Below are 27,709 nucleotides of genomic sequence, written 5' to 3'. Positions count from 1 at the left end.
ATTACAAGGAAAAAATGTTTTTTTCATAATTTCTTGAATTGGAGAATTACTGATATTGTTGATAATGTGATTGATTTATAATTGACTTATTATAAGGAAAAAGGTATATTTCTTTTAGCTTTCTTTTATTGGAAAATAGACAGCCTTAAATTTTGTTAGGGATCGATTACAGAAAAATAAAAAAAAGAGACAAAATTTCAAAATTTGTATGTGAAAGGAACAAGTAATAGAATGTAACTGCACTTAAAATTTGATGTGTGTAAAGAACAAAAAAATTTTAAACTAAATAAAGGAATTTTCACTACTCAAATAATAAAAATAAAAAAGGAAACTAATTGCCAATCCACTTTCAGGCGTATTGAGAGTGGAAATTTGGGCAGCAATTTATAATTGGGTTATTATCACTTTACTCTCTTAAACTATATCACTACTACAGTTTACTTCCTAACGTTATCTTTTAGTCACTTTACCCCAATAAGTAATTAAACTCAACATGTTAAGAAATTTTGAACAAAAATACCCTTTTATTTTATAGCATTACTACATTGTTATTATCACTTTATTCGTTTGGATTATAGTGATATAAACACTTTAGTTTCTAACATTATTTTCTAGGCATTTTACTTCATCATTAATCTAACTAGTATGGTCAAAAAATTTTAAATATATTTACCCTTTTTTTATATATAATTGAAATGAAAAAGTCGAAATGGTTATCCTACCCTTTTTTTTCACTTTAAAAGATCGAAAAATATAAAATAAAAGAGTTTTCTCAAATTTCTTTTTTCACACTTATTTATACTAGGAAAAGAAAAAGAGATAGGAAAGAAGGAGACAAAAAATTAGATTTTGCCAAAAAAAAGTCTAACATTATCGTATTGTTTTAAGGTTGTCGGGATTAGAATTGGAATTTGGTGATAAACAAAAAAGTGAAATAATTTTAAAATAATAAAATTATTTAATTCTTTCTTATTTGTAATTTTTAAAAAAAGAAATGATCTCTCTCTCTCTCTCTCTCCCCCTCTCCATCTTTCTATTTTTTTTCAATATTAATAAGATTGTTAAGAAGAAAGAAATTAATACTTTGACTTTTTTTCTTGATACTAAAAAGGAGAAAAATCACTCTAAATTTTTTATTATTTTTATTATGCAAAGAGGAGGGTATTTTCTTCTAAAGTTTTTTAACTTGTTAAATTGATTTAATGGTAGGATAAAGTGCCTACAAAATAACTCCAAGGGATAAATTGATAATAAAATTATATTTTATGGGAGTAAAGTGATAATAATTTTAAGAGTTAAACATGTCTTTTCATTTTAATTAACAAATTCCGTTAAATTTAATCGTTAGTCTTGGGAGTAAAGTGACTAAAAGATAACGTTAAAGGGGAAATTGATAATAATATCAAACGTTAAGGGGGTAAAGTGATAATAACCCTTTATAATTTGTTTAAAAGGTTTAATAATGAAAAGAGAACTTGTTCAAATCAATGTGAACAAAACTTTTGCCCATAACAAGATGCAAAAACAACAGATTTCAACTCACCATTTGCAAGTAACAAACTAACATAATTTCAACTAACCATTATCCTAAAAAATCTTAACAAACTTCTACTAGTAAATCTTAACTAAATCTTCTACTAGCAAAATCTTAACTAAATTATTTGTTAATAAATCAACATCAATCGGTTAACACATATCATAACAACAACAACAAAAGTAACAAAAAGATTTATTTACCTGGTAACTAAATTACCCTAATATAAAAAATAATCTACTATATAAAAGATAATTTAAAAACATGTGTAGAAAAAGTTAGCATATCTAAAAAAAACAAAAAACTTAAAGTTAGCATATCTCAAAAAAAAAAAAAAATTAAAGTTGATATATCTCAACAATAAATTTGTCTAGTTTCTCATAGGGTTTGAAAATGTCAACTTCCCCTTCTTGCCCCTAGCCCTTGAGTTATTTTTTGGCTCTCATCTTGTCAATTCATCAATGAGATTCTTGGTGAAATTTGAAACAAGGTTTATATCTTTTCTTGGGGCAGAAACAAACATTCTCAAATAAAAAATTGCAAGGAGAAAAATCAACTTTTCTGTGAGTTTAGTGTGTTGATAAAAGTTGAGCTTCCATTTGGGAGAGTTTGTGTTTTTGATCCATCCAAGCAAAGGAGATCAGTAAAGCCCTTTGAGTTCTGTGAAGGTTAGTTTTGTTTTATTTATGGGTTCTCAATTAAATTTTGGCATGTTTTTAGATGAATTTTGGTTTCTGGGTTCTGGGTTTTTTTGGTTTTAGGATAAAATGGAAAAATTTTAACAATTTGTCAGCCTAATTCTATGTTTTAACAGATTAGCAAAACCTTGAGTCCTGTGGAGTTTAGTTTTTTTTTCCTTGCTTTATTTATACGTTCTTGAATTAAGTTTTGGCATGTTTTTAGCTGAAATTTGGTTTCTGAGTTCTGGGTTTTGTTTGGTTTTTGGGGAAATATTGAAAAATTTTAAAATTTTCATTCTAATTCTGATTTTTGAAGGTTTTGGCCCCCCTTCATAACAATGTGGCTCCGCCATTGAGTCTTCACTCTGAGCCTTTCTAGAGCTTCATTGAATGTGCTTGTAGTTGTTTTCTTTCTGAGAAAGTCTTTGGCTAGTAATATTGGTGCAGTTCCACCTAGTCCTGACACAAATTGAGATGAGGTTGTCTTGCCTCAATGAAAAGAAATTTCTTGTGCTTTGGTGGGGTCGCATGTGGTGATTGCAGTATATGTCAAGACTGTTGATATGTGTAGATTGCTTAATTGGTTTATAGGTTTGGATTTAGTTAAAGTTTTCCTTAAGCATTTGGTCTGATAGGCTTCATGAAGTTGCTGGGCAATTGCCTTGCCTAGTTCTTTGCAGAAATGGATTCATTAGTTTGGCTTCACTACTTGACACTTTGCACTTCACTGAATTATTTTTTCAGTGACTTAGGTATTATTTTGATTGTCCTTGATTGTGATTTTGTATGTCTACTCTTGTCAATTGAAGAGTCTTATCATCAAATTTCTGGATGTCGAGCTTAATATTAGTATTTAGGTGAAGTAGGAGATCCATTTTGAAAGATATGGAACCTATGTGTGGTAATACTTGAATGATCATATTTTTATACCTTGATATTGAATATACATATACTTACTATATCATTGTTGGTCTACATAACAAAAACATTGACATCTGTTTAGTGTAAGTTTTCCCGAGGTTACTTAGGCTGTGGATCATTTTCGATTGCTTTCTGAAATTGGGAGCTTAGAATGCTGCTTAGATGGAAACTGAAACACTAGAAGTAGGCTTCTTTGGGATACTGAGAAGGAGCAGAGTTCAATACATTGGAAAGTTACTTTGGTTAATGTTAACAAGTTTTTTCCCCCTTCTTATTCCTACAATTTATGTGAAACAATGTAGTGAAGCAACAAATAAGATATAAATAGTCATTTGCACGAGTTAGTTTCCGACCTCAGAATGCCAAAAGTAGCAATAAAATTGGCAGTTATTCACGTTTCAGGTTGTCTGATCAATCCCAAATTTGCTGGGTGTCTAGCGATTTATGGTAATACATTGATGCAAACAAATGCATATATATATATGTGTGTGTGTGTGTGTGTGTAACATGCTGCGGGTTCAGATTTGGATAAATTAAACCAATATATATGTGCCAGTGTTTGTCTTTGCATGAATTTTAAGTTAATGAGTGAGAATTTTATGATCAGTTTCCTTCTTCTTTTGGAAATCTTTACTACTTGCTAGTTTCTCAATAGATACATGACTTTTATGTTTACCTCATGCTTTTATACAACAATCCATTTAATTACCCTCCTAAACATTTATGTACGCCTAATGAAACACAATTACATTCGAACATTGTTTCTTATTTAAGTGAAATAAATTTTTATTAAAATAAAGCAAGGAAGTTTACATAAACAAGGCACGAAACAACAGCAAAATCAAACTCACGCTAAAACGCAAAACTACACTGAAAGAAAACTAGGCAGTAGAAAAGATAATAATATTAAACTTCCAATCCAATTCTAGCTCCCAATTAATTTGAGTGCATGGATGTTTCTCCATCCAGCCTCCGTTCCACAAACCACTTCCACAGTACAATTAATCGAAACTTCAGCTGGCCTAGATTTACACTTGAACTGCCTGAAATTTCTCTCCTGCCACAAAGTATAAACTGCATCAGCAAATGCCATCTTTCTAACAAGGTTCAAAAAGGTATTCTGTTGGAAATGGGCAGCCAACCATTGTACCTCATCTTTCCAACAAATATACCCCTAAAATAACAGATATTTACTCTGGATTTGGGACCAGGCGTTAGGCCAAATAGACACATTCAAAAAATAAATTATCTATAGTTTCCAGTTCAGAGCAACATAAATTACATAAATGATACATTATTGAATGTGATGCTTGCCGTTTTTGAGTCTTGCTGCAACCCTTTTCGCATTCAATTTTGTTAATCGTCTTTCTTTGGAACTTTTCAATTTTCAGAATTATATCAAAACATTCTGATTAATTGTGGTGATCAGAATATTCCAGGCAGCAGGTGTAAAAGTAATTGATTTGGAGCAGAAGATCAATGCGAGAAGAGTGTGTTGATTTAGTCCCTCAAACATTCAGGCTCCATTGTGTAGGGAAAGAATCTGAAGAAAACAAAAATTCAAGTGCTTTAAGTGCTGGAAATTCTGGCACAAGTGCCGTGGATGAAGAACAATCATTAGTTGATGACTCAAGCCTTTGTTCAACATCACCAATAGGTTCGGCGCCACTTTGTCGCCAGTTCTGGAAAGCTGGAAGCTATGATGACACACTTTCTACTAAGCCCAGCCTTCAAAGTATTTCTGCTTCAAAACTCTCTCTCCTACTTTCTTCTCTTTATCACTCCGTCTAGGTGAAATGGTGGAGATGGATATATTTAGGTTTGATTTGACATATTTTCAGCTCTAAGCAGACTGATTCTGAAGCTTAGACTTGTTTGTAGCTCTTTCTTTGTAATACCCTTGTTCTAATGCTCAAAGACATGCCTTCTAACATGCAAATTACAAAACTAACACTTTTTTTGGGTGGTGAACAGAAGGTGCAAATTACCTGCATATACACCCCAAGTTCCTCCACTCCAATGCTACTTCACATAAATGGGCCTTTGGTGGTATGTGCATCTTTTGTTATTTAGTAGTCAATATGGTAATAAGAAGTTTAGATTTTTCTCTGTACATCACCTTTTTTCCCTAATTTCTGATATTACTTTTATCGTTGGCTCATGTCAACAGCAATAGCAGAGCTGCTTGACAATGCTATTGATGAGGTAAGTTTCCATGAATGGTTCCAAATTTTCATGCCTCTTCTTGTTTCCTCTTTCATAGATATGTGCAAAAGTATCATGATAAGTGTTATTTCAGGTTTTTATGATGTTTTATGCTTCACACTGTTGTATGTCAATCATGAAGTGATGATAAGGATTTCCTGCTCTGCATAGCTTTCTATGACAGCAGTTATAGATGCTCTGTGTTGTTGACTTCATATTCCTTTTTAGATTGGAGTCTCTTCCATCCAGCTGTTGTGTAGTTTTTGAAAGGGTTTTCACTGCTTTTTGGGTAAAAAAAAAAAAACAAAAGTCTATGATGTTCTATTTTGCCAAAACTGCGGACCATAAATTTGGAAAGGTCTATATCCCGAATAACTGAATAAAAAGAAAAGAAAGCATAGTGTTGACGGAGGATGGAGAATGCTGTGCTCTAGGATTTCTGGATGTTTAGTTGTTTTACTGCCCTATGAAAATAGAATGCCAAAAAGGTGTGAGGATGAAGTTTTGTATTACAACTTGAGTTCATTAGAAACCAAGCCGTCGTAGTTATCTCATGCAACATGCTGATGCATTTACTTGTGTTTGTCCTTCCTGTCACATCTATTGGTTAGATCGAAAATGGGGCGACTGTGGTCATTGTAGATAAAATATTGAATCCAAGAGATGGAAGTTCAGCTCTGTGCATACAAGGTATTCCATATTTTCCATTAAGTACTTCACTGTTGTTCCTATATAAGTTGCGCCATTGATATAAAATTGGTTTCTATTTCAGATGATGGTGGAGGAATGGATCCCGAAGCTATGCGGCGTTGCCTGAGTTTTGGCTTTTCAGATAAGAAGTCAGACTCAGCTATTGGCCAGTGTATGGATGTCCAGCTATCATCTTGCAATTTCTACGTTACACTTGTGATTTATAATTTTGCAATGGAGATGGCTTGATAGCTATCGTCTGGCAGTCTGTTCCTTTCAACTTATGTTTAATAACAAGTTGTTGACTTTCAGATGGAAATGGGTTTAAAACCAGCTCTATGAGACTTGGGGCAGATGTTATCGTGTTCAGCCGTTGTAAGAAAAACAGGTTCGTTGAGATGTGCATTCTTTACATTTTCAAACTACCCAAGTGGTGCTTGATAAATTTATATTGTCGACTTCTTGGTGTCCAAGATATGCAATACCTAATCTATGTTATGATGTTGCTTAAATACATGCACAGCAACAAAATATGTTGAATTCTTCACATTGGACAACAGAAAGACAATATACAGGATTGATTACCTAGTTGTATCCATCAGCTGAGTTCCACCCCCCACAAAAAAAAAAAAGAGATATGCATCAGAGTAACGGTGGAAGGGAAGATACATTTGAGGGGGTATAAGTTTGAGTAAATCAGTGGAATTTCTCCTCTTGTAATCTCTCCTTGTGTTTCTTTTCAAGGCTTATAGGCCAGAAAAAAGTAACTTTTGTGTCTCTGCTGGGTGAATAATAATTTGACTTTCAATTTTCGGTCCTTTTTCTCACTTATCTTTCATTTGACTTGATACAAGGGACTTGCAATGTCATTTGTCAATTATCCATTATCCAAAACTTTCTGTGGTACATGCTATTTGTTACCGGAAATTGCAAAAGTGACACCACTGGGTCTTCTTGAATATGACCTTCTCTTAAGTTGTGCAATTTAATAATGCTATGAATGCTTATATAGGATTGTTTGCATTATTGATATACTTCATGTGTATTATCTGGAATTTGGTCATTATTTCAATCAAAATATCTGGAGTTTTGGTTATTATCTCAATCACATTGTGTAGATTAAACTATTTCTTGTATTTTTGTATAGTTCAGTCCTTCCATCTCATAATCTTGTTTTATCATGTCCAGGAAATTGACACAAAGCGTTGGGCTTCTATCTTATACATTCTTGACACAAACTGGCCATGACCGAATAGTGGTGCCAATGGTTCGCTTTACGATTCTGTCATCTGCTGCCAAATTTTGATCTACACACTTGAATTGTTTTTCTTTCCTTCGTCTTACCTATGGTAGATGTGAATGGCGCCCGAAGTTTATTATTTGATATTGAAGTTCATAGTCTTGAATTTTCACATACCAAAAGTATATTTCCTTGCAATTTTTTTATAAATTTCCTTGCATTTCTTAAAACCCTAAAGCAATTGTTTTGCATTAACTCATGAATTACATTGACATCTTTTAAGCCTTGGCTCACCAAAATCTAGATATGAGATAAGCTCATACTGATTCCATAGTCCGTGAAATATTTTGTTTCAATGGTTCTGCCCTCCCATGTCCTATTTTGAACAAATGTAATAGATGCTTGCTTTTCTGTTATATGGAATTTATGGTGATTCTCCACTCATCAATTACGTAATTGTATATGTGCATATAATGTTTCTGGAGGCTCCTATCATAGGGACACATGTCTGCCGGGTGTTTTAATTGTTTAAGGAAACTAAGTATTAGAAATGTACGACTTCCTCCAGAGAATCTGTCAAGTTTGTGCATTTGATACTGTGAAAGTTATTAGTTACTCCAATTGTTAATTTTTACATGAAGGAGGGAATAGAATATGGGGAGGAGAGACAAAGATATCAGGTTCGTGAATGTTTAAGTGATAAGAGTAAAACGTCTGGTAGCAATGTAGCTTTATTAATTTAGTGATAACTTGCAAATTGCCCTTGAGTACTATAACATGTGTATTTGCACTAATAGCACATTTGACGATGAGGCTATCACTTGGTGTTGATAACTTGTTAAATGCAGGTAGATTATGAGTTTAACACGCAAAGCAACGTGTGGGACAAATTAAGCAATACACAATGTATCAATAATCTTCCATTGTTGCTGCGCTGGTCTCCATATTCAACAGAAGCAGAGCTTCTGAAGCAAGTGAGTGGAAAATTTAGGCAGTATGTTTTTTTGTCATTGTTCTTTCTCGGTAATTCCTGTTCAAGCTTCCCCTTTTGTCTTTCTAGTTGATGCCTTATTACTTTTTGTCTATGTTTAGTTCTTCCTGGGATTGTGCTGTTCCATGCCAGGAAATTTTCTTTTAAACTTATAGTTGATATTCTAATTTTGAAAGAAAGGTGTTGATCATTTTTAAGTTTTTACCCTTTTATCTCCTCCATTTCCTTGGCCAGTTTGATGACGTTGGCCAACATGGCACAAAGGTCATAATCTTTAGCTTATGGTATACAGATGATGGCCAAATGGAGCTCGATTTTGAATCAGATCCTGAGGTACTGTGCACAATTCTAAACTGTCATTACTATATCAATTGCAGTCTTTCCAGTATCATGACTTCTTTTTAACTAACTCTGATCACAGGATATTCGTATTTCTGAAGTAGCAAATACAAACAAAATAAGTGCAAGAATGATGGTAGCAAGTGAGCAGCATCTTGCTAACCGTCTTCGCTTTTCACTCCGTGTAAGTTTTAATGTTTACTGATGAGTAATTAATTTTTCTTACTCTCCCCCTGAACTAATAATTAGTAAGTTTTTTCTGACCTTTCCCAGCCCTCACTGTTCTAGCATCCTTATAATGCTAATGTGTCTAAGACATCAATGCTTGCTTTATTTTAATGCAACAGGCATACCTGTCCATCTTGTATTTGCGAGTCCCAGAAAACTTCTGCATGATGTTGCGTGGAAAATGTGTTCAATATCATAGTATTGCTAATGATTTGAAGTTTCCAGAATTCATCTTATACAAACCTCAAAGTGGTGGATGTAAAGAGGTACAAAATTATTTTTCAATCTCCTTTCTATTCCTGTGAAAATATGATGACCATATTCAACTAATTCCATTTGTACGAAGACTTTGACATGCTTCCTGGAGCTACCACAATTTCTTCGATTCTTTAAACACTTCCTTTCAATGACACAGCTGTTATGTTTGGTGCATTGGATCATGTGGGGATATTTCAAAAATGTGATATTCAGATGTCTTGCTACTACTACTATCTCAGATTTTATTCTGAATGCTTCTGCAGAATCTTTAAGTCACCCCATTTTGACTCCTGTGGTTTCTACCTATATTTTTGTTGCATACTCATCTCAAATTATAAAACACTTTTAATCTCTAATATTTGGTCTTTCAGACAAAGTCATTATTTAACCTGTTTGAAATGTCACTATCAGTCAAAGAATTGTAAACCTTATATGTATTACACGTGGACAATTACCATTTTACTTTGCTGAATACAGGGAACGGTTGTTACTGCAATTGGCTTTCTTAAGGAAGCTCCACTGGTCAACATTCATGGTTTCAATGTCTACCATAAGAATCGGTTAATATTGGTGAGTCTCACTGAATTGATTCATTTGATAATTTGTAGGCGTAACATATATCTGCTTTTAACGTTGTCTAAAAGTTTTGTTAAACAGTACACTCATTTATGGGTTCTGGAGTGGGCCTTGATCTGTTTGATAAATAAAATACTGAAAATATTAGAGGGATCCAATTGATTTGTTCCTTGAAAATATTTGAAGATATAGAGGGTATGTGAAACTTTTTTTTTTCTTTTAAAGGAATCCAAATTGCAAGAGGGACGGGATCCACTACCTTTTCATACATGCTATTGAATATAAGAAATTAGAAGAGCACAAACTAGCTGATTAATTTTTTTTCTAAATGTTTTAATGAATAAGTTTGTCTGAATTGACCTGAATTTGAAGATGAAATCACTGAAGCTTTCTGGTCATGGGCACGTACATGTAAACACACAAACACGAAGGGTAAGCTGTATTTGCCACACTCTTCTTTCTTGTCATCATTCCACGTGGTCAAAAGGTTAAAGGAACATCGTCAATTGCTTATCTGAAGTTATATCCTTTTATTCATCTTAAAGTGCAACTTTAGCCCGGGTTTGCATTATTCAGATTTGTTTCACTGGCATTCTATAAAAGCATGTTTCTTTTCATTAGAAGATGATTCTGGTTCATGTGTCAGAAGTTTGCTTTTATATATAATGTGATGCTTTTTTGGCATAAGTTTCTCAGAGTGATCTTTGGTACATCCATTTCCATTTCTGTCACAATGTCTGGGCAAGGAGGGCTACTCACTTTATATTTTACTGCTTAGAGCTTAATAATTGTTCATTGAAATACCTTGAAATGTTTGATTATGAGGTAAACTACAGTTTGAATAACTAAATTGATCCCTTGCACATTGCATGGGTAAAATCAGTATTTTGAATTACAGTCAAGCATAAATGATATTGTCTTTTCTTGTTCTGGTGTCTATAAATGATATTGTCTTATGATCTTTGCAGCCATTTTGGCATGTGGTTAGCTACTCTGACAGTAGAGGCAGGGGTGTTGTTGGTAAGAATCCTCTATATATCTTGGCATGTTGGAAGGCTTATATTCTCAGGATTCTATGAATTAGGTGCTAAATTACAATGTTCCTTCTCAGGCGTTCTAGAAGCAAATTTTATTCAGCCAACACACAATAAACAGGACTTTGAGAAGACTCCTGTCTTTCAGAAGCTTGAAAGCCGTTTAAAAGAAATGACACGGGAATACTGGTAAGCTATTTTATTGACTTATGTGCTTGTAAGTTGTTAGTTCAATAGTGGCAAGTAGGCAATTTATCTAGCTCGCTGCTATGTTATCTTACTTTTTTCTGAGAGCATTTTCTGTTAGAATTGGTAGAGATGGCACTTATGCTTTCTCTGCATTTGTTTCCTAAAAGGTGATAGGCTTGGCCTGTAGAAACTTTTCTTACAATTTGTGTATCTGCAGCTGTAACCTAGACCACTGGAGCATCCCTTTGGTTTTTTGTTTTTATTTGGTTCAGTATCTATTCCTCATATTATGTAAAGGTTATTAAAGATTACTTCAATGGAATTTTGCATCCATCTTCTTGCATGGAGCCATTACATAATACTTTCTGTGTGCATGAGGGATGGTTAGCATTGACCAACCAAGTTCTTTTGTCTTGCAGGGACTATCATTGTCAACTCATTGGCTATCAGCCAAGAAGAGCTAGGGCAATGACCTTTCAGGCTTCATCTGATTCAGGAAAGCATCATGGAATTTATCAACCTGTACAGTTAACCAGAGATGACTTAGCTAGTGATTGTAACTTACAAAAAGGTGAGGGTTCTTAAGACATGCAATTTGGGTTTCCAGTTTTGACCTGTTAATGGGTAAATATCATGCCTTGTAATTCTGTAGGAGCACCCTCTAAAAGGAAAGAGAGCAATCATCATGTGGAACCTGACAGGGTGAGAAGAAAGGTTGGTATAGGAGCCAATGCAACAGTATGCAATCAGGAAAATCTGGTAAATACTATATCTTTAATTTTTCTTTTTGGTGGAAATTATGTGCGTCTTGGCTTAATCAGAAGGAGATGATTGGCTTCGTATGTATATTGAAAAAAATTGCAATATCATACTTGGTTTTATAGTGCTAAGATATCAGAAGAAACTAACTGAGAAATTAAAATTATAGACTTGTTTCATGTAGCCTCTGCCAAGAAATTGGATGGATGATACCTTTAAATATACTGTATAAAGATGACATTATGATAGTGTTGACAGGTTTGACAAATTTGGGTTGTCTGTGTTTTCAAGTTGTTTTGGGAGTCTCTAAATCTCTCTCTCCCTTTAGCATATCGGTGAAGGTTAGAAGTGGTTCCAGACTCTAAGAATCATACACTGAACTTTTGTAGCGTATTAGAACTCGGTAAGGTGTAAAGATATGGTCTTCTAGAGTATTATAAAGATAGGGCTCTCTTTTGGATATGTTTAAGAGTACACTTGAAAAAATGCCTCGTGAAACAAATCCTAATTACTAAAAGCTTACGAGGACAAACAATATTTTGGGCTTTAAATTTTTAAGTTGTGCTGCAGAGATAAATTGAGTAAAAAGGCCGTTTCATTTTTAGATTAATGAGTTATGAGTCTTTAAAGAATGGTGAATAAATGCGTGAAATGGTTCCTAGATTGGCATCCTGAACTTGATTCTAAACTGGAGTTAATTATGCAATCAAGAAGGTGAAATTTTTTGCAAGGTCATAGTGATCATTCGCTGCAGCATAGTATTATGAAGTGAATACTGTTCTTGGTTTCTTTGTTACATTGAGTGTGCAAGTTTATGCAGCGTCCTCAAAGTACTATGTACTTGCAACCTTCACTTGAAATAAGTATCTTATGCTGTCCATATCTCCACCTTCTGGAGGACAGCTTTTGTAGAGGCTTTAGTGCTGTCTTTATTAAATTTAGTGCATGCATCAGGAATACAATGGTCTGTGGTGCACTGGAACTTTTTCTTTCCTTGGCTTTCTTTATCTGTAGCATAGACATCATGTTCTCCTGTACTTCTATGAGCACTTATTCATGCTTCTATTCCACATTCCCTTTGAACGCTGTCACACCCACGCTCTCTCTCTCTCTCTCTGCTGCTTTTCTCTTCCCCCTTTATATTTATTTTTTTGCCTCTGGAAGACCACTTGGACTTGGATGACAGGTGATCTGACCTTTATCTGCCATTGTTACCATTTTTTTGTTGTTTAAATCCATATGTAATATGTGTGATTAGCTGCTAATATTTATCTTTGTTTTGTGTAGCGTGCTGGTGCTGCAACAGATGAGTTAAAAAGCGGGGAGGCTGCTAACTTGATTCAAGAAAACAGAAAGCTCCAGGCTCAGTAAGTCTGTTATTGATGAATTTCCATGGTGTCTTGCTCTTGTTTGATCTCTTCCTCTATTCTACTACCCCCCCCCCCCGGCCCGGGGGTGGGTCCCTTGGTAGCCCTTCCTTTTTCCACACTCCCCTTTGAGCGGACGTTTTCTGATTTCATCTTGTGCTGTTTGCAACTCTTCCTTGTACCTTTGTAAATGGACAATACGAATTATGGCTCTCATTTCCATTGTTGAGGGGCAAAAGAGCATGTGTGACAATCTATAGTTGTTTCTTCCTTGGAGCCCTGTATTTCTTGAAATTATGGAACTTATTAAGCATGCACACTGGAGGGCATATCTTATTTGGGATATTTAGCTTTCGCATCTTTTTCTATGCAGATGCTTGGAGTTTGAGAAAACGGTGGAAGAACTTAATCTCAAGGTAATTCAAATGACTAAATGTCCCTTTCAAACTTATATTCTCCATTTATAGTTCATTATGAGTAAGAAAATTGAGCCTTTATTACATTTAATACTCAGGTTGCCTCAATCCAGCATGATCCATTTAGGAATAACTAACCTAAATAACGTCGTTTTTGTTCTCAAAGTGTCTTGACGCTTTTAAAATCTTGTTTTGAAGTCGGGGAAGATTGGAAGCCCATATGCAACTGTACACTGTTCTGCATTTTGGATCACATTAACCAACAATACTTGAATGGATGAATCACAAGTTTTCTTTCTTATTATGTAGTTATTTGCCACAAGCTATATCATGGATCCACCTGCTCATTTGTTCTTATGTGTGACAGGCGGCTCGCCTTAGGGTAGATTTGGGAGAGGCGCGGCGCGAGCATTCTCGCTTGCTGGCTGAATTTAAGTTGGTAGAGAAAGTCAAGGAAGAAAAATCTAATGCACATTAGTTAGCTCGTGATTTCTTTGTAAGTATAACTGGTATTTTGAGCTTCCGGCCTTAAGTTTGTTGGGATCTTGTTGTAACATGTATAGAGGCTGTTGATCAAGGATGCAAATGTTGTTAAATTTTTACCGCTTTGAGCAAACTGGAGATTGTTGCAAGCCATGACTCCAGTGTGTTCAGACTTCAGATTGTTATGAGAATTTTTTGTATCTGATTGTTTTGCGACTGATGTAGATAGGGACGTCAACTCAAAAGAGTCTACATTAAAATCTCTATAAATTAATACTCAATAAATTAATAATTTTTTTCGGTCTCGATTTGGATTAATGAGTTAAATTAATAATTTTGATAAAATAATAAGATAATAATTTTTTAAAAATCTTTACATAACATGTGGGTTCGATTCATATCATAAATTAATAATTCATTAAAATTACATACTATATTTTTTTTTAATGTATCAGTCTATTGTTGTTTGTTTTTTCAGAAACCAATTACTGTAATTATTTTTGAGTGCGCGTGGGATGGTTTCTACTATGTTCACATAATGTAACCACATAATGTGTTACTCATTTGATTCTAATCATGGTTAATTTATGAACACTTTGTAGATGGGAAGCCATAATTTAACAATGAGATATGTAAGAAAACTTTGTGTTTGTTTATTATAAATTTCCTAATACCCCTAAATTTTGGATAAAAAATTTCCTAATACTTTCTAAATTTTGGATCAAACCTCATGTTGGCCTTTGAAGTATGAATTCAAGTAATTTTGAAGTCTTCAGTTAGACACTTCTATTTTCTTTTGATAAAATTGTTCAAAATTTATTTTCCAAAAAAAAAAAGACAGCAAAATGTATGTTTATTGATAAATATCCAAACATGGGAAATGAAAAGAAAAGTTGATCCTGGATTCCTGGATACCTATCAACACAAATTGAGGTGCATCTTTGCAAGAAAAAATTTGTAGATGGATGGACTTGAAATGTTTACCATAAATTAGTGGAAACTAATGCACCAAAGACAAGGCCATCACCAAGAAAGATGAGCAATATACTATGAGAAGCCTTTCCTATATATATACTGCTTTTATCATTTTAAAGTACCATACATGTTGTTTCGAGTTATGATCTTCATGTAATCAACAATCTTCCCAATGATGCCCCCTCTTCTGAGAGTTAGTTGCCAATTCTAAAGATAATGATATTGAATATCATGACCTTATAGTTTATGATGACTTTCATTGGCATTTTCATAATAATTTTTAAACACAACTCTATTCTTCTGTTAACTGTAATGAGATGAGCAAATTTTCCATGATAGTTTACTCTTGGAGAATTTTTCCTTTTAATTGTGATAGTGATGGCTTGTGCTTTTGGAGCACAAGGGAAAATGGCTTGTATATGAGCCATGTTGATTTTGATGGAAACAATATAATCGTTATGATATTAAAAAAAAAAGAGTGAAAGTGGTAAGAAACAAGGGAAAATTTGTGTTTCCTTGTATTGCTATATAATCTATGTTCTTTTACGAAGTAGATAATTGAAATTGAAAATCAATATCTATGAGATTTTTAATGGACAAAAATTTTACCTTTTAATTTCTTGAAAACACAGCTAAAAATTTCATTAAGAATACTTAGAAACATGAGTCAATAACAACTGTTGTAAGCAAGATTTTTTTTTTCAATCCTCTTCCCCCTCCCCTATTCCCTCCCTAAACACGCCCACCCCAAACCTACTCGGCTAGGAGTTGAACTCTTGATTTGACAGGCGGGTGTGTAGCTCCCTGGCCAGCAGCCTGTTGGGCTCATAGTTAACTATTGTAAGGAAGTTCAAACTTCCTACTGCTAAAACGGTGTTTTGGCAAAAATAAGTGTTAACCTCAACTCATTAGAGGAGGATTGGGTTAGATAGCAAAATGAGAGAGATTGTAAATAAGAGTTTCTATATTCAAGACCTTCCGCCCACAAAAAAGGAAAAAATTTAACTCATCAAAATTTAAAAAGATATATGCAACAATTTGTAAGTTGGATATAAGAAAGTAAGTGTAGAAAATCCATGTCTCTGGAGCTTTTATATTTGTCTAGTTTTGACCCTACAACTATTGCATTTCAGCCATTAAAGCTGATTGAAATACTAATTGTGCAATGCACAGTTTAAATGAAAAAAAAAATACTATATGTTTTGCTATTAAAAAATGGGCAACTACAGGACCTAAAAATTGCAACTTTAGTAGAGAATATCTATATATAGGCTGTATTTCAGTTTCATTTAGTACCCTTGAAGTTTTAAAACTGTCACATGCCTCCCCTATTTTCAAATTTTTGTAACATTCTAAACCCAAATTCAAATTATATGATTAAAATACTCATTTTAGGAAAGAGAAAATGATTTCTTTCCAACAGTACCTTTTAATAGCCTTACTTTTTTAAAAAAAATTGTAAGCACTATAATCAAAATTTAAAAATAAGGCTGAAGGTATACGTTTTTTTAAAAGGACCAAATATAGTAACCGCAACCATAAGCAATATGTTTTTCTCAATTACAAACAAATAATAAGAGCTTATTTAACATGTTTTGAAATTACAAAAGAATTTTGTTTTCCTTTAGAGTTTGTTTATTTGGAACTCTAAGGTTACATAATAAGAAGTAAATCCAATATTATTGTTAATTTTTTTTTTGTCAAAAGCATAGATTTCTTCTGCAAAAGTGTTGCAATTCAGAAGGTAGCAATGATTTTAGAACTTCAATATTGGGCTATATACATATTGTATGCCCTTAGATTACCAGATGAAAAATCCCTTTCTTCTTATGTACAATGTTTTGAGCGAATCTAATAAATTTTATAAATTGTTTAGAATCTTCATTTTTTATTTATCTAGATAAATGGCTTGAAAAATTAGAAAATGAGAAAATATTTAAAATTACATTTAAAACTTATTTGAGATGTTTAGACTGTGAAAAAAGTTATTTTCTTCATCTTTACAATATAGAATTTTTAAAGGATCTCTCAACCCCAAATTTACAATCTTTTTATTAAATAAGTTTTCAAATATCAAGAGATTTTAAATTAATTTGTCATACAATTAATGGACCACAACAAAAGGCAATTTTGGAATGAAATAATGTTCTCTTTCCTAAATATAGTAGTTTAATCATATAATTTGAAATGGGTCGAGAATGTTATAAAAATTTGAAAATAAAGGAGGCAAATAATGTTTTAAATTTCAAGAATACTAAGTGATATTGTTAGAAACCTAACGGGAGATTTATGAAATTATCCCTATTATATGATGATATGAATAATATAATTATAGCTCTAAGCAATTATGCATTGCACACCATTAGGGATAGCAATAGGGCATGGCCGCATGGGTAGGTTGGGAGTTCGTTCCCTTATTCCCTGGTTCCCTTGCCTCTACCCCCTCCCCCACCTTGGCCATGGGGGAAAGACAAAAGCTTGATCCTATGGCTGTTTGCTTCCAAAAAAAACTAACAAAAACTTCATATGGAACAATTCACCCACAGGACCAAAAAATCCAATAGCAAAATGAGACATAGGTTAAGCATTACAGAGAAAGCAAATTCCAATTGACTCATGTGGCAAAATTCAATTTGACTCATGCTCTACATTCTAATTTCAAAAGTTAAGCATATATTTTGAATCTATGGATGTGAAAATTGAGAATGCTGACCTTGTCAGGAATCTGCGTAATTTCTTTTAGTCTTTATAGTAATGTAGTGGTCAACCTAATAGTCTAATTGACTAATTCCCAAATTAGTCAAATATAACATTTATACAAAACTAATTACTTAACATTACACATAACTAATTGCTAGTTTATTCTAATTTAAACTAAATTTATAATTAGTAGACTTTATGTATGGTTATTAGTTATTTAGATATCTGTGTGTGTGTGTGTGTTAATTGAAGTGGGGGTTGGGATAGGGGAACACCTATTTAAGGTAGGGGCAGAAAAATCCCCACTATCTCTGCCGAACACATCATGAAGAGTGTATTGATTATTCCTTTGTGTAATATATATATATATATATATATATATTCCTTTGTGCAATATATATATATATATACATATATATATTTTGAAGTGGAAGTTGAGGTAGGGGAACACCCATTTAAGGTAGGGGGAGAAAAATCCCCACTGCTCTCGTCCCATTCTTCCTCTGTTCCTCTGCATGAATAGGGGTGCTATCAAGCCAAATCGCTTGTGAGTAGCTTGTGAGCGGCATGGTCAAAAGTTTGGCTGAAACGCGGTTTGACCGAGTTCGACCTTGAGGTCGAACTGCTCGTTATATGTAACGAGTCGAGTTCGAGATCAGAAGTAAATACTTGAGTACTCGATTAGCTTAATTGAGTATTTATATTATTTATATATTATATATTTTAATTATGGAATGACAATGATGGGTTTGTATTTTAATAAATTTACATGAAGTGAAATTTAGTAACAAAAAAAAGTGATGGATATCAAAATGGTAATTTGATAAATCTAAAGCATAAAAAATTAAAAACAAGAAAAGAAAAACTCGAATTTGATAAGGCTTGCAATTTACTCTTTTTCGAACTCAAACAAGTCGAGTTCAAGCTTGATTTCCATTATGTCGAGTCGAGTTCGAAATCAAATTTATATACTTGATTGAACTCGAGGTCGAGCTCGAGTAACACTATAGTAATCGAGTTTGAACTTGAGCATGGTGCTATTCGAACTCGACTCGGCTCGATAGCACCCCTATATGTTAGCACTGGCCTCTATTACATTCTAACACACCATGAAGAGTGGATTGATTATTCCTTTGTGCAAATATGCACATTGGTAAAGTTCTTTGACCTTTGTCGATATGGCATAAACTTTTAGTGTTATCAATACAATAATCATTTGGACAAAAAAAAAGTTTATGGGAGCAAAGTGCTGATCACAAATAGTTTAGGGGTGAAAAGCGTAAATTGCTCTGAATGAATTATCAATTTGGGGTTTGGTAATATCTTTGCTGTTCATCCAATGTTGCTGCCAGGTTATCCAATTTACTCACTTTTTATCGTCCAATTGCAGCATTTTGCAGCCATTTTATCCATTTTACTCACTTTTATCATCAAAGTGCAGATTTTCTAGATACTTGAAATATTATGGGGAACTGAAAATCACTGAAAAAAGTGGGAAAAAAAATGCTTGCTTATACATCAATGGCTGCAGCATCACTATCATCATCACTGCCAATAAACTTCCAAATTGACAGAAAACTATCCTTTAATCTTCAGCTTATTAATCATCAGCAGAGGGCCATGAAAGTTAAGATGGTGGTACGAGCTGGTCGATACACAAGATTGTCTTTGGATACACCAGGGGCTTATCAGCTTATAGATAATGAGACTGGGGAGAAATTTATCGTCTGGGGTGGTGAGGAGAATGACCCTCCAAATTCCCCCATTCCTTCCCAGCAAGTTCTTTCCTGGGAACCCTTTTCATCAAACAGCAAAAGGAGGGGGAATTCAGATGGTGCTGATGATTCAGTTGGCAGCCCAGGTGAGAGCTGTGCATTTCTTTTTTCAATATTTTGGGTTTAAAGTTTGTTTTTGTCACGTTAAGGAATCTTAATTTTGGTAAAATATTGCTGATTTAATAGAAAAGTATAGTCTTTTGTACTAAGTTGAAAGCTGTAAGGTGAGTTTGGTATTTAAATGGAGCTCTCTTGGAGGGAATTTTTTCTCTTGATAAATAAATTAGGAATATTTTATATGTAGCTAAAATTTGGCAAGAATCAATTTGGGACCATCGGAATTTGAAAAAATTAGTTAATGCAGATTTGGAATATCATGAGAAATGACAAATTTGTTGTGAAATTTGGAATAAGTTGAGTCGTATTTTAGTGCATAACATTCAGGACTTCGTTTTAGTCTTGTCAAGAAATGGTATTTATTTATAAGAACTTAGCAGAGGGTTATGATTTCTTTTGTTTCTTGCACTATTTGCATTTCACGTAATAAAATGGGTTAACAAAAGGAGGCTTGTAAATTTAACGAGATACATCCATGAATTGAGACAAATTATTACCAACTTTTCAAACCATGTGGAAACAGTTGAAATAGCTTTTGGAGACTGAAGCAATTAATTTGGAGCTAGGTTTTGGCTCATTAAATATGCTAGTGTAATTGGTTTATGAAGGGAGAAGCTGAAGTAAACAGCTTGCAGGGTATCTTAAATCTCACTGAAGTAGAATGAACTACCCTTAGAATAGCTTATCAATTGGCACCTAACTAAAATGTTCCGCACTAAAGGTTTGGGTCCATAACGATGGGTTGCAATGCATGAGATCTTGTAGCACTTACCAATGAGGCCCTATTTCATTAATATTACACAGAAGAAATCAATTATAGACGCTAATGGAATTCGTGATATACTCCTGCTAAGTTTTTCACGTGTCTCTGATCTTCATTATTGATCATCAGAAAATAAGTTGTGATTTACTGTTCATATGTTGTATTAAGATCCTTGGAATGTGGCAGCAGAGGATGCATGAGAAGCAAAATAAAGACTAGAGCACAGCATTGTTAAGTTGGTACCTAGTACATTTGTTTGTTATATACGGAATCTAGCAAACTTGCACGGAGTTATGATATCTTGAATATGAATTTCCTGCATTTTGATGCTGCAAAAATTCAATTAATGCTTGAAGTAGTTTCTTGTTGATTAGACATATCATGCTTAGAGAATTAACGCTTGGCAAACTTAAAATCTTTGACTTCGTATTTAAATTCAAAACCTCTAAGCTTATGAGCATTGAACTGCAGATAGTGCTGTATATGATGGATCATGCGGCTATGCAATAGTACATGTAAAGGAAGAAGTTATTATCAGTCCATTAATCTGCTGCTTCATGCTATGCCAGATAAAATGTTGATCACATTTGTTCTGCTGGTTCAACAGCAGGTAGTGGAGGACTGGCTAGAAGTTTTGGGAGATTAAAAGCTCAGAGAGTAAAAGCTCTTGTTAGGAGAAGTCACAGAAAGATTCAAGAAACCAATGACCTTGATCACCTAGAACAGAATGCACATAACACGCGTCTTCAATTAGCTGTAAGTTCATTATGGCATCAATACTAGATAACTAGTTTAGCTGATTTTTAACTGAAACAGCCTGTTACAGGAAAGCAAAGACATACTGCAAAATATCTTGACTAATGATCATAAGGAACACCATGAGATATCATTTAGACGTGAAACTGGACAACTTCCAAAGGATCAATGTACACCAACAGAAGATCAGCTGTCTGATTTTTCATCTGCTGAATCAGATGTTTCTGTGTCAAGGGCTTCTTCTACCACTTTACGGGGATGGGGTAGTAGGGAGTCAAGGGACATTTATAGGCAGGCCAATAATTCTGCCAAAAGGAGGAATATGAATGATAAGCATAACTTTTTCAGTAAAAAGTCCTTTAAGGATCTAGGATGCAGAGATTATGTTATTGAATGTTTGCGTGGCCTGCATTTCCTACAGCCTTCTCATATTCAGGTACGTCAATATTTTAAAATAGATTCATTACTATTTCCATGACTGAGACTAGTAAATTGTATGTGGGAATAGATATTAAAGTTATCTAAGTATATCAGATTAAACTGATGGTCCCAAATATACGAGTCTTTTGGGTTAGCCTCAAGTTGCATTATATGCTATTATTAGGTATTGTTTAAGGATGGAAGAGTCTTATTACTTCCCGCAAATGTCCTTAAGGAGGTTTTTCTTGACATGCTATATTGCATGGATGATCTAGCTACTGTAGAATCTTACACTGAAAATGGAGCCATAAATCGAACCTATAGGCAGAATATACTTTTCTCAGACTTCTTATAGCAAGGACATATGGTATTTGTTTGACTGTGCTCTGGTAATCTGGGGCATGGATAAATGACATTAATTACTTTTAAAGTATACTCCTGCATTTGGGATGATGAATAGACCTTGTCCTAAGCCATGCTAGTTCATTAGAACATTCAGCTTAACTAATATCTGTTCTTGTTGGATGTATTGCCTGTACTCCATAATCTTGATCAGCTGCATGCTCTATATTCCTCATCTCATTTGGTAGTATTATTGTTGTAGTGTACTAAATATTTGGAAACAACCATCTGTATGAGGTGTCGCTTTAGTCTGTATTCCTAATACAGTAAATTTAGCATGTGCTAATTTCATAAATCCTTCAAAATTGTCCTTTAAGATCATTAGTGATAATTTCAGGCCATGGCATTTGAACCAGTTATTGGGGGAAAGAGCTGCATTGTAGCTGATCAAAGTGGATCAGGAAAAACTTTGGCATATCTTTTACCAATTGTTCAGCGTCTTAGAGAAGAAGAGCTTCAAGGCATTAGCAAGTCAATGTCTAATAGTCCTCGAGTTGTTGTACTGGTGCCCACAGCTGAGTTAGCTTCTCAGGTCTGTTTGAACTTAACAGCTGCTTTTCCTATTTATATTCCTTTGCGTTCTATATCTTCTGTGCTTCACCCTGTTGGCCTTTATGCGTGTCTTAACTCGAACTTTGTCTTATTAAACTCACCTTGATACTAGCCAATTTTAACTTCATTTCTGATTTTGGAGGAAACTGAAATTGCAAATGCCCCTTATTTTCTCTTATTTCCATTTCACTTTCTTAAAACTGAAACTGGAAAGTGTTCATGTACATTTTTAAGTGGACTGGATTTGCTGTTTGTCATTGTAATTATAGAAATAATAGTGTAGAGTATTAGGTTACAAATGCATACTGTTCATAGATCCTGCACTGCAGATTATCTAAGCGGTCAAGTGCGCATTTAATTCTTGTCTTGATGGACTCATGAAGCGTGGAAACCCTTTTGGACAATAACTTCCTTAAATATGCATGTGATTTAACACAAAATATTTATTCTCTTCATTGCACAATACTCTGCTCTTATAGTGCATTTATCTCATGCTATCGTCCATTTATCAAAACAAATTCCCATCCCAGTTACAGGTATTCTCTCTCTCTCTCTAACTAAGAACTTGAAGTTGCAGAAACTGTTGGATTTTGAACCCTTGTTGATTTTCAAGTGCAGGGATTTTGACTTGTCAGTCAAATTTTCATCTTGTTCTGAAGACATTTATTTATTTGATCTCCTTACTTTGGCAGTCTATCTTTTGCAGGTTTTAAGTATTTCCCGATCTTTATCAAAGTTGGGCATTCCATTCCGCTCTATGGTCGCGACAGGTGGATTTCGTCAAAAGACCCAATTGGAGAATCTAAAACAAGAACTAGATGTTTTGATAGCTACTCCTGGAAGATTTATGTTTCTGATGAAAGAAGGCTTCCTGCAGTTAAAAAATCTCAAATGGTACACAAAATTTCTTCACTAGTTTTGATTAAAGGCTTTTCATATGATCTCTTATTTACCGCAGTTAGACGTGCCTATATTCAAAGTTTAGTAGCATAGGTGTCAGTTGAATCATGAGGCTAATGTTTTGCTTAATGGTCCTATACGTGGTGACTGAAAAAATATATAAGCCAATGATATAGATAGGTCCTATCTTAATGTCTTGATTAAATAAGATGCCAATATGAGATGAATATGAAAACATGTATTATATGGTTGGATCTTGATATTGTATTACTTTAACTGTACAAATGGAAGTTTTGGGATAGAGCAAAAAATTTTAGCAGTAAAGCATAAAATATTCATTTTCAATGAAGAAAGGATCACAAAATTTTAGCATAAAATATTCATTTTCAATGAAGAAAGGATCACAAAATTTTACTTTCATTCCCTGGTAGTGCTTTTAGCATGCCTGAAACACGTTAAAAGCTTTAGCTTGTAAAAGAGAAAGGAGGATTAAGTACGACTCCCTATACGCCCAATGGCTCCTTTCCCCTCTATCTATATCCAAATTAGTCAGAACATCACTCAACAAGTGCATTGCTGCAAGACCTTTTTGTTGTTTACTTTTCGATTTTGGTACCATTCAAGGAGAATTTTGGATGCTTTGCTTGCTTTTAAAGGATTCTCTGCAGTTTATATGTATTCCACCTTATGTTTTCTATTCTTTCCTTCTCCATTTTTGGTAGTTTAAATTCAAGGGATCTCCTTTACTGCAATTATCATTCAAATGCAATCTCAAGCAATATATAATGAGTTACAAGAAAAACTAATATCTTGAGATGTCTTTTATGTTTACACTTTGCTCTTTCGCATCTGTCTATTCTATAAGGACATGGATTTAGTTGCATTTGGCCATAATGATAATAAAACTCGAACAGACAATATTGCTCTTCTTCATCCCCGTGGAACAAAAGAGGTGTTGGCCTCATAGTGCTTGTTGTCAAGTTATACAAAGAAAAATGTATTGATCTTTTCTGAAGCCCTAGTGGGTTGTTTAATAGGAAGAGGGAAGTACAAGAACACTGAATACAGCACAAGTAGGCAGATTATAGCATCACTTTATGGAGAAATAGATTGTTAGGCATTAATAGATGCTAATATCACTCATAACTTTGTCTTTCAGTGCTGTATTGGATGAGGTAGATATACTCTTCAATGATGAAGATTTTGAGCTGGCATTACAATGTCTAATGAACACCTCACCTATCACAACACAATATCTGTTTGTGACAGCGACTTTACCTGTTGAAATCTACAACCACCTTGTTGAAGCCTTTCCTGATTGTGATGTTATAATGGGGCCTGGTATGCACCGTACAAGCCGTGGCCTTGAAGAGGTAGGTGGTTATTCTTGTCCAACATCTTGTGTGTCCAAGCATTTTTTGCTAACTTTTAACAAATATATGGATTTCAAAATTTAAGCGGGAGCGTCATGATTTCTATTTATTGATTGATTCATCTATTCAATTTTCTTTTTGGTTCTTTCCCTTCTAGTTTGTCATCATGGTTAGAGGTTCCTGCTTGGAAGTTCCTGATACTCTTCATACGTTTGACCATTTTGAAGTGTGCGCAAACCATGGGTACATTTCACTTGGAAAATTAATAATTAAAAATTTGATCAATTTCATGTTGGAAAGACTGAAATGGAATTTATTTGGATGATTGGAGTCATCAATGTAATCAAGTTATCTTGTTGCATCTAAAGAACAAACTAACCAAGTCCATGACAAATGAATTATAGAAGGAAAATAGAAATGAGATTCTTTGGTTTGGTTCAGGAACTAAAAAGATTTTGCATGGGTCTTTAGGTATTATTATTCGTGCTGTCTTGATCATGGTTGACAAGATGTCAAACTCATTAGGCCGTTTGCTGAAGTTTAGGAAGGCTTATATGAACAAAAGATGTGGGTATATGAGACAAGAAACTAAGTTCTTGAGGAAAAATGGATGCATACCAAGAATAGAATTAGAATTACGTTATCACAGAATTTCATAGGCTGCTGTTTTCTTGCTGTCTTGCTGGATATATGTATAAATGGTTTTCTGATGATGCTTTTGGAAGTCAAGAGCAATAGGTAATATGGTTGAATCGTATCTGGCTGGAACTGAAGGCTTGATTACTCTAGTGGTCTTGCTGTCCTTCTAAGATATTCCTTTCTTAATTGTTTTGTGCTATTTTTTATATCAAGAGTATTTGGTATAGTGGTCTTTTTGTTGGCCAGAACTGATGGCTTGATTGGCATAGAGATTGCTTTTTGAGTTTTAACCTTAAAAAGACCTGAATTTTTTAGTATAGTTAATGCATAAGTAGAGACTTCTCTATTGAGTTTTCTAATACTGAGTAAAATTAGGCTGCTTATGAGCTTTTACCTAGTGTCATTTGGGGATAAGCAGAGGATAAAAGTCTTTTTCTACTGTCAACTGTCAAATGCTTGAAATAGTGATGTGACAGGTGCTTACTCCAGTTTTCATGTGAAGGTGGATTTTGGCATTCCAGTAATTTAATATGTTTTTGAAATATCCTTTTTGTGCCAGTTTGCTTTTCTAAATTTTGTCTGGAGAAATCATAACATATTTGGTTTTTTTTTTCCTAATTACTAGCTAATAATTGATTCAAATTCTCAGATACTCGTAGATTGCAGTGGAGAAGACCGAGCAGAGAAGTCTCCAGAGACAGCATTTCTGAACAAGAAAAATGCTCTTCTCCATTTGTTGGAGGAAAATCCAGTAAATAAGACGATTATTTTCTGTAACAAGGTAAGTCTACAGTTACTAAAGTCATCAAGTGCTTGATGTGTCTTTCTATAATGAAGAATTTCTGTTTTACAAAATATGTGATGCAGATTGAGACATGTAGAAAAGTTGAAAATGTGCTGAAACGATTTGACAGAAAAGGGTCTATGATTAGAGTATTGCCATTCCATGCTGCTTTGGATCATGAAACACGGCTTGCAAATATGGAGGAGTTCCGTGGCTCTCAGATGAAAGACAGTGCTTCATTCTTGGTGTGCACTGACAGGTGTTCTTTTAATTCTTTGAGTTCTAGATATGTTTTGTTTTTGAAATTTCAAATATACTGATGACTTGTTGAGAGTCTGTGATAATGTTCAGTTACTCTCATAGAAATCAGAATAGGTTTATGTTGCAAACTGATTTTATGCTATTGCATAATATTTTGTAGAGCATCCAGGGGGATTGACTTTGCAGGCGTGGATCATGTAGTGCTCTTTGATTTTCCTCGTGATCCCAGTGAATATGTACGACGTGTTGGGAGGACTGCCAGAGGTGCAGGAGGGAAGGGAAAGGCTTTCATCTTTGTAGTTGGTAAACAAGTTTCTCTTGCACGGAGGATAATTGAAAGAAATAGAAAAGGTCATCCATTGCATGATGTGCCATCTGCATATGAGTTGATGACTTAAGACTCAGCATGTACAAGACAGAACGGTTCTTTAAATGCAAAAATCCTTTTCTTTTCTATCTGCCTGAGGGTTGGAGTGGATTGCGACGTGCACTAAGAAACATAGGCGTCGACAATGGAAAGTTAGGAAGCACACATACACCTGCAAAGAGTATTCTTATGATCTAAAATTGATCTCTTTTGGCATTTAGGATTTTGTACCTCATTTTGGTTCATGCGTGTCAGCATTGTTGGAATGCTATAGCCTTGACACATAAGCATGCGAGGTGCTGCAATTGTTCATGATTACAATGGCAGCACAAGTGCCGTTTTCCTTTCTTGAAAATCTGTTGGTGTTATTCCCTTCGGACTCTTTAACGCGTTCAACTTCTGTTGCAATGCTGAGTGCTGTTCACCCTTTTATCGAGTCCTGTTGACATCATAGTTTTCAATTCTTCCTCTCTTTTATTTTATTTTGAAAATTAAGAAAAAAGGAGAGAAAATACTCTTCTTCATATTCTTTTGGACTACACAATGTACAAATATATACATAAGTGTAACCTAATTTAGATTCTAAAATCATGTTAATTTAAATCAATCTATTATCTAATTAATATTTGATGTTATAATCAAAGCAAATCAAATCTAATCTTTTCTAATATTTATAATATCAAATCAAATCATATATTTATGATTTCTATAATATCAGATCACATATCTTTAACACTTCCCCTCAAGATGGAGCATAGATGTTAATCATGCATATCTTGTCACAAATATAATTAATTCTCGGACCATTTAGAGGTTTAGTGAAAATATCAGTTAATTGCTCTTCCAGTTGAAATCAGGTTTTACTGAATTTTTTCACGAACAAAGTGACAATCAATTTCGATATGCTTTGTTCTCTCATGAAAAACTGAATTTGATGCTATATGGATGGTAGCTTGATTGTCACACCATAACTTCATTGGAAGTGAATTATTGATTTTCATCTCACACAATAATT

The 27,709-nt window shown here is 34.0% G+C and overlaps 2 protein-coding genes across 4 annotated transcripts; both read left to right on the top strand.

Moving 5' to 3' along the window:
• Positions 1-1,942: 1,942 nt before the first annotated feature.
• LOC113767986 (protein MICRORCHIDIA 6) lies at positions 1,943-14,122 on the top strand. Of its 2 annotated transcripts, none has more exons than XM_027312196.1 (20): positions 1,943-2,202; positions 4,575-4,870; positions 5,110-5,184; positions 5,306-5,340; positions 5,952-6,030; positions 6,113-6,202; positions 6,343-6,418; positions 7,219-7,297; positions 8,119-8,244; positions 8,496-8,594; positions 8,683-8,784; positions 8,948-9,094; positions 9,564-9,656; positions 10,631-10,682; positions 10,774-10,885; positions 11,305-11,456; positions 11,538-11,644; positions 12,932-13,011; positions 13,385-13,427; positions 13,795-14,122. In XM_027312196.1, exons 2-20 carry the CDS (start codon positions 4,615-4,617, stop codon positions 13,903-13,905), a joined length of 1,914 nt encoding a protein of 637 aa, XP_027167997.1. In that variant the 5' UTR covers positions 1,943-2,202; positions 4,575-4,614; the 3' UTR covers positions 13,906-14,122. The 2 variants fall into 2 exon arrangements, with proteins under 2 accessions (XP_027167997.1, XP_027167996.1); XM_027312195.1 differs by having other exon boundaries at positions 4,565-4,870.
• Positions 14,123-18,951: 4,829 nt separating this feature from the next.
• Positions 18,952-27,126, top strand: LOC113768778 (DEAD-box ATP-dependent RNA helicase 50). 2 transcript variants are annotated; one of them, XM_027313255.1, is made up of 9 exons: positions 18,952-19,446; positions 20,851-20,996; positions 21,067-21,432; positions 22,156-22,350; positions 23,077-23,264; positions 24,430-24,643; positions 25,932-26,063; positions 26,150-26,325; positions 26,488-27,126. In XM_027313255.1, exons 1-9 carry the CDS (start codon positions 19,089-19,091, stop codon positions 26,723-26,725), a joined length of 2,013 nt encoding a protein of 670 aa, XP_027169056.1. In that variant the 5' UTR covers positions 18,952-19,088; the 3' UTR covers positions 26,726-27,126. The 2 variants fall into 2 exon arrangements, with proteins under 2 accessions (XP_027169056.1, XP_027169054.1); XM_027313253.1 differs by having other exon boundaries at positions 20,848-20,996.
• Positions 27,127-27,709: the final 583 nt, after the last annotated feature.

Source organism: Coffea eugenioides, chromosome 4, assembly GCF_003713205.1.
Source record: "Coffea eugenioides isolate CCC68of chromosome 4, Ceug_1.0, whole genome shotgun sequence".
NCBI classification, from domain to species: domain Eukaryota; kingdom Viridiplantae; phylum Streptophyta; class Magnoliopsida; order Gentianales; family Rubiaceae; genus Coffea; species Coffea eugenioides.
Note: the sequence above shows the minus strand (reverse complement) of the source record. Positions and strands in the feature narration are given on the sequence as shown.

What these genes read in the sequence shown, in the direction of transcription:
- LOC113767986 (XM_027312196.1), top strand. Translation starts at nt 4,615, where the DNA reads ATGCGAGAAGAGTGTGTTGATTTAGTCCCTCAAACATTCAGGCTCCAT. An exon ending in ACCGAATAGTGGTGCCAATG is followed by an intron (nt 7,298 to 8,118) that starts GTTCGCTTTACG and finishes TGTTAAATGCAG; the next exon opens with GTAGATTATGAGTTTAACAC. An exon ending in TAGAGGCAGGGGTGTTGTTG is followed by an intron (nt 10,683 to 10,773) that starts GTAAGAATCCTC and finishes GTTCCTTCTCAG; the next exon opens with GCGTTCTAGAAGCAAATTTT.
- LOC113768778 (XM_027313253.1), top strand. Translation starts at nt 19,089, where the DNA reads ATGCTTGCTTATACATCAATGGCTGCAGCATCACTATCATCATCACTG. An exon ending in ACACGCGTCTTCAATTAGCT is followed by an intron (nt 20,997 to 21,066) that starts GTAAGTTCATTA and finishes AGCCTGTTACAG; the next exon opens with GAAAGCAAAGACATACTGCA. An exon ending in CAAGCCGTGGCCTTGAAGAG is followed by an intron (nt 24,644 to 25,931) that starts GTAGGTGGTTAT and finishes TCAAATTCTCAG; the next exon opens with ATACTCGTAGATTGCAGTGG.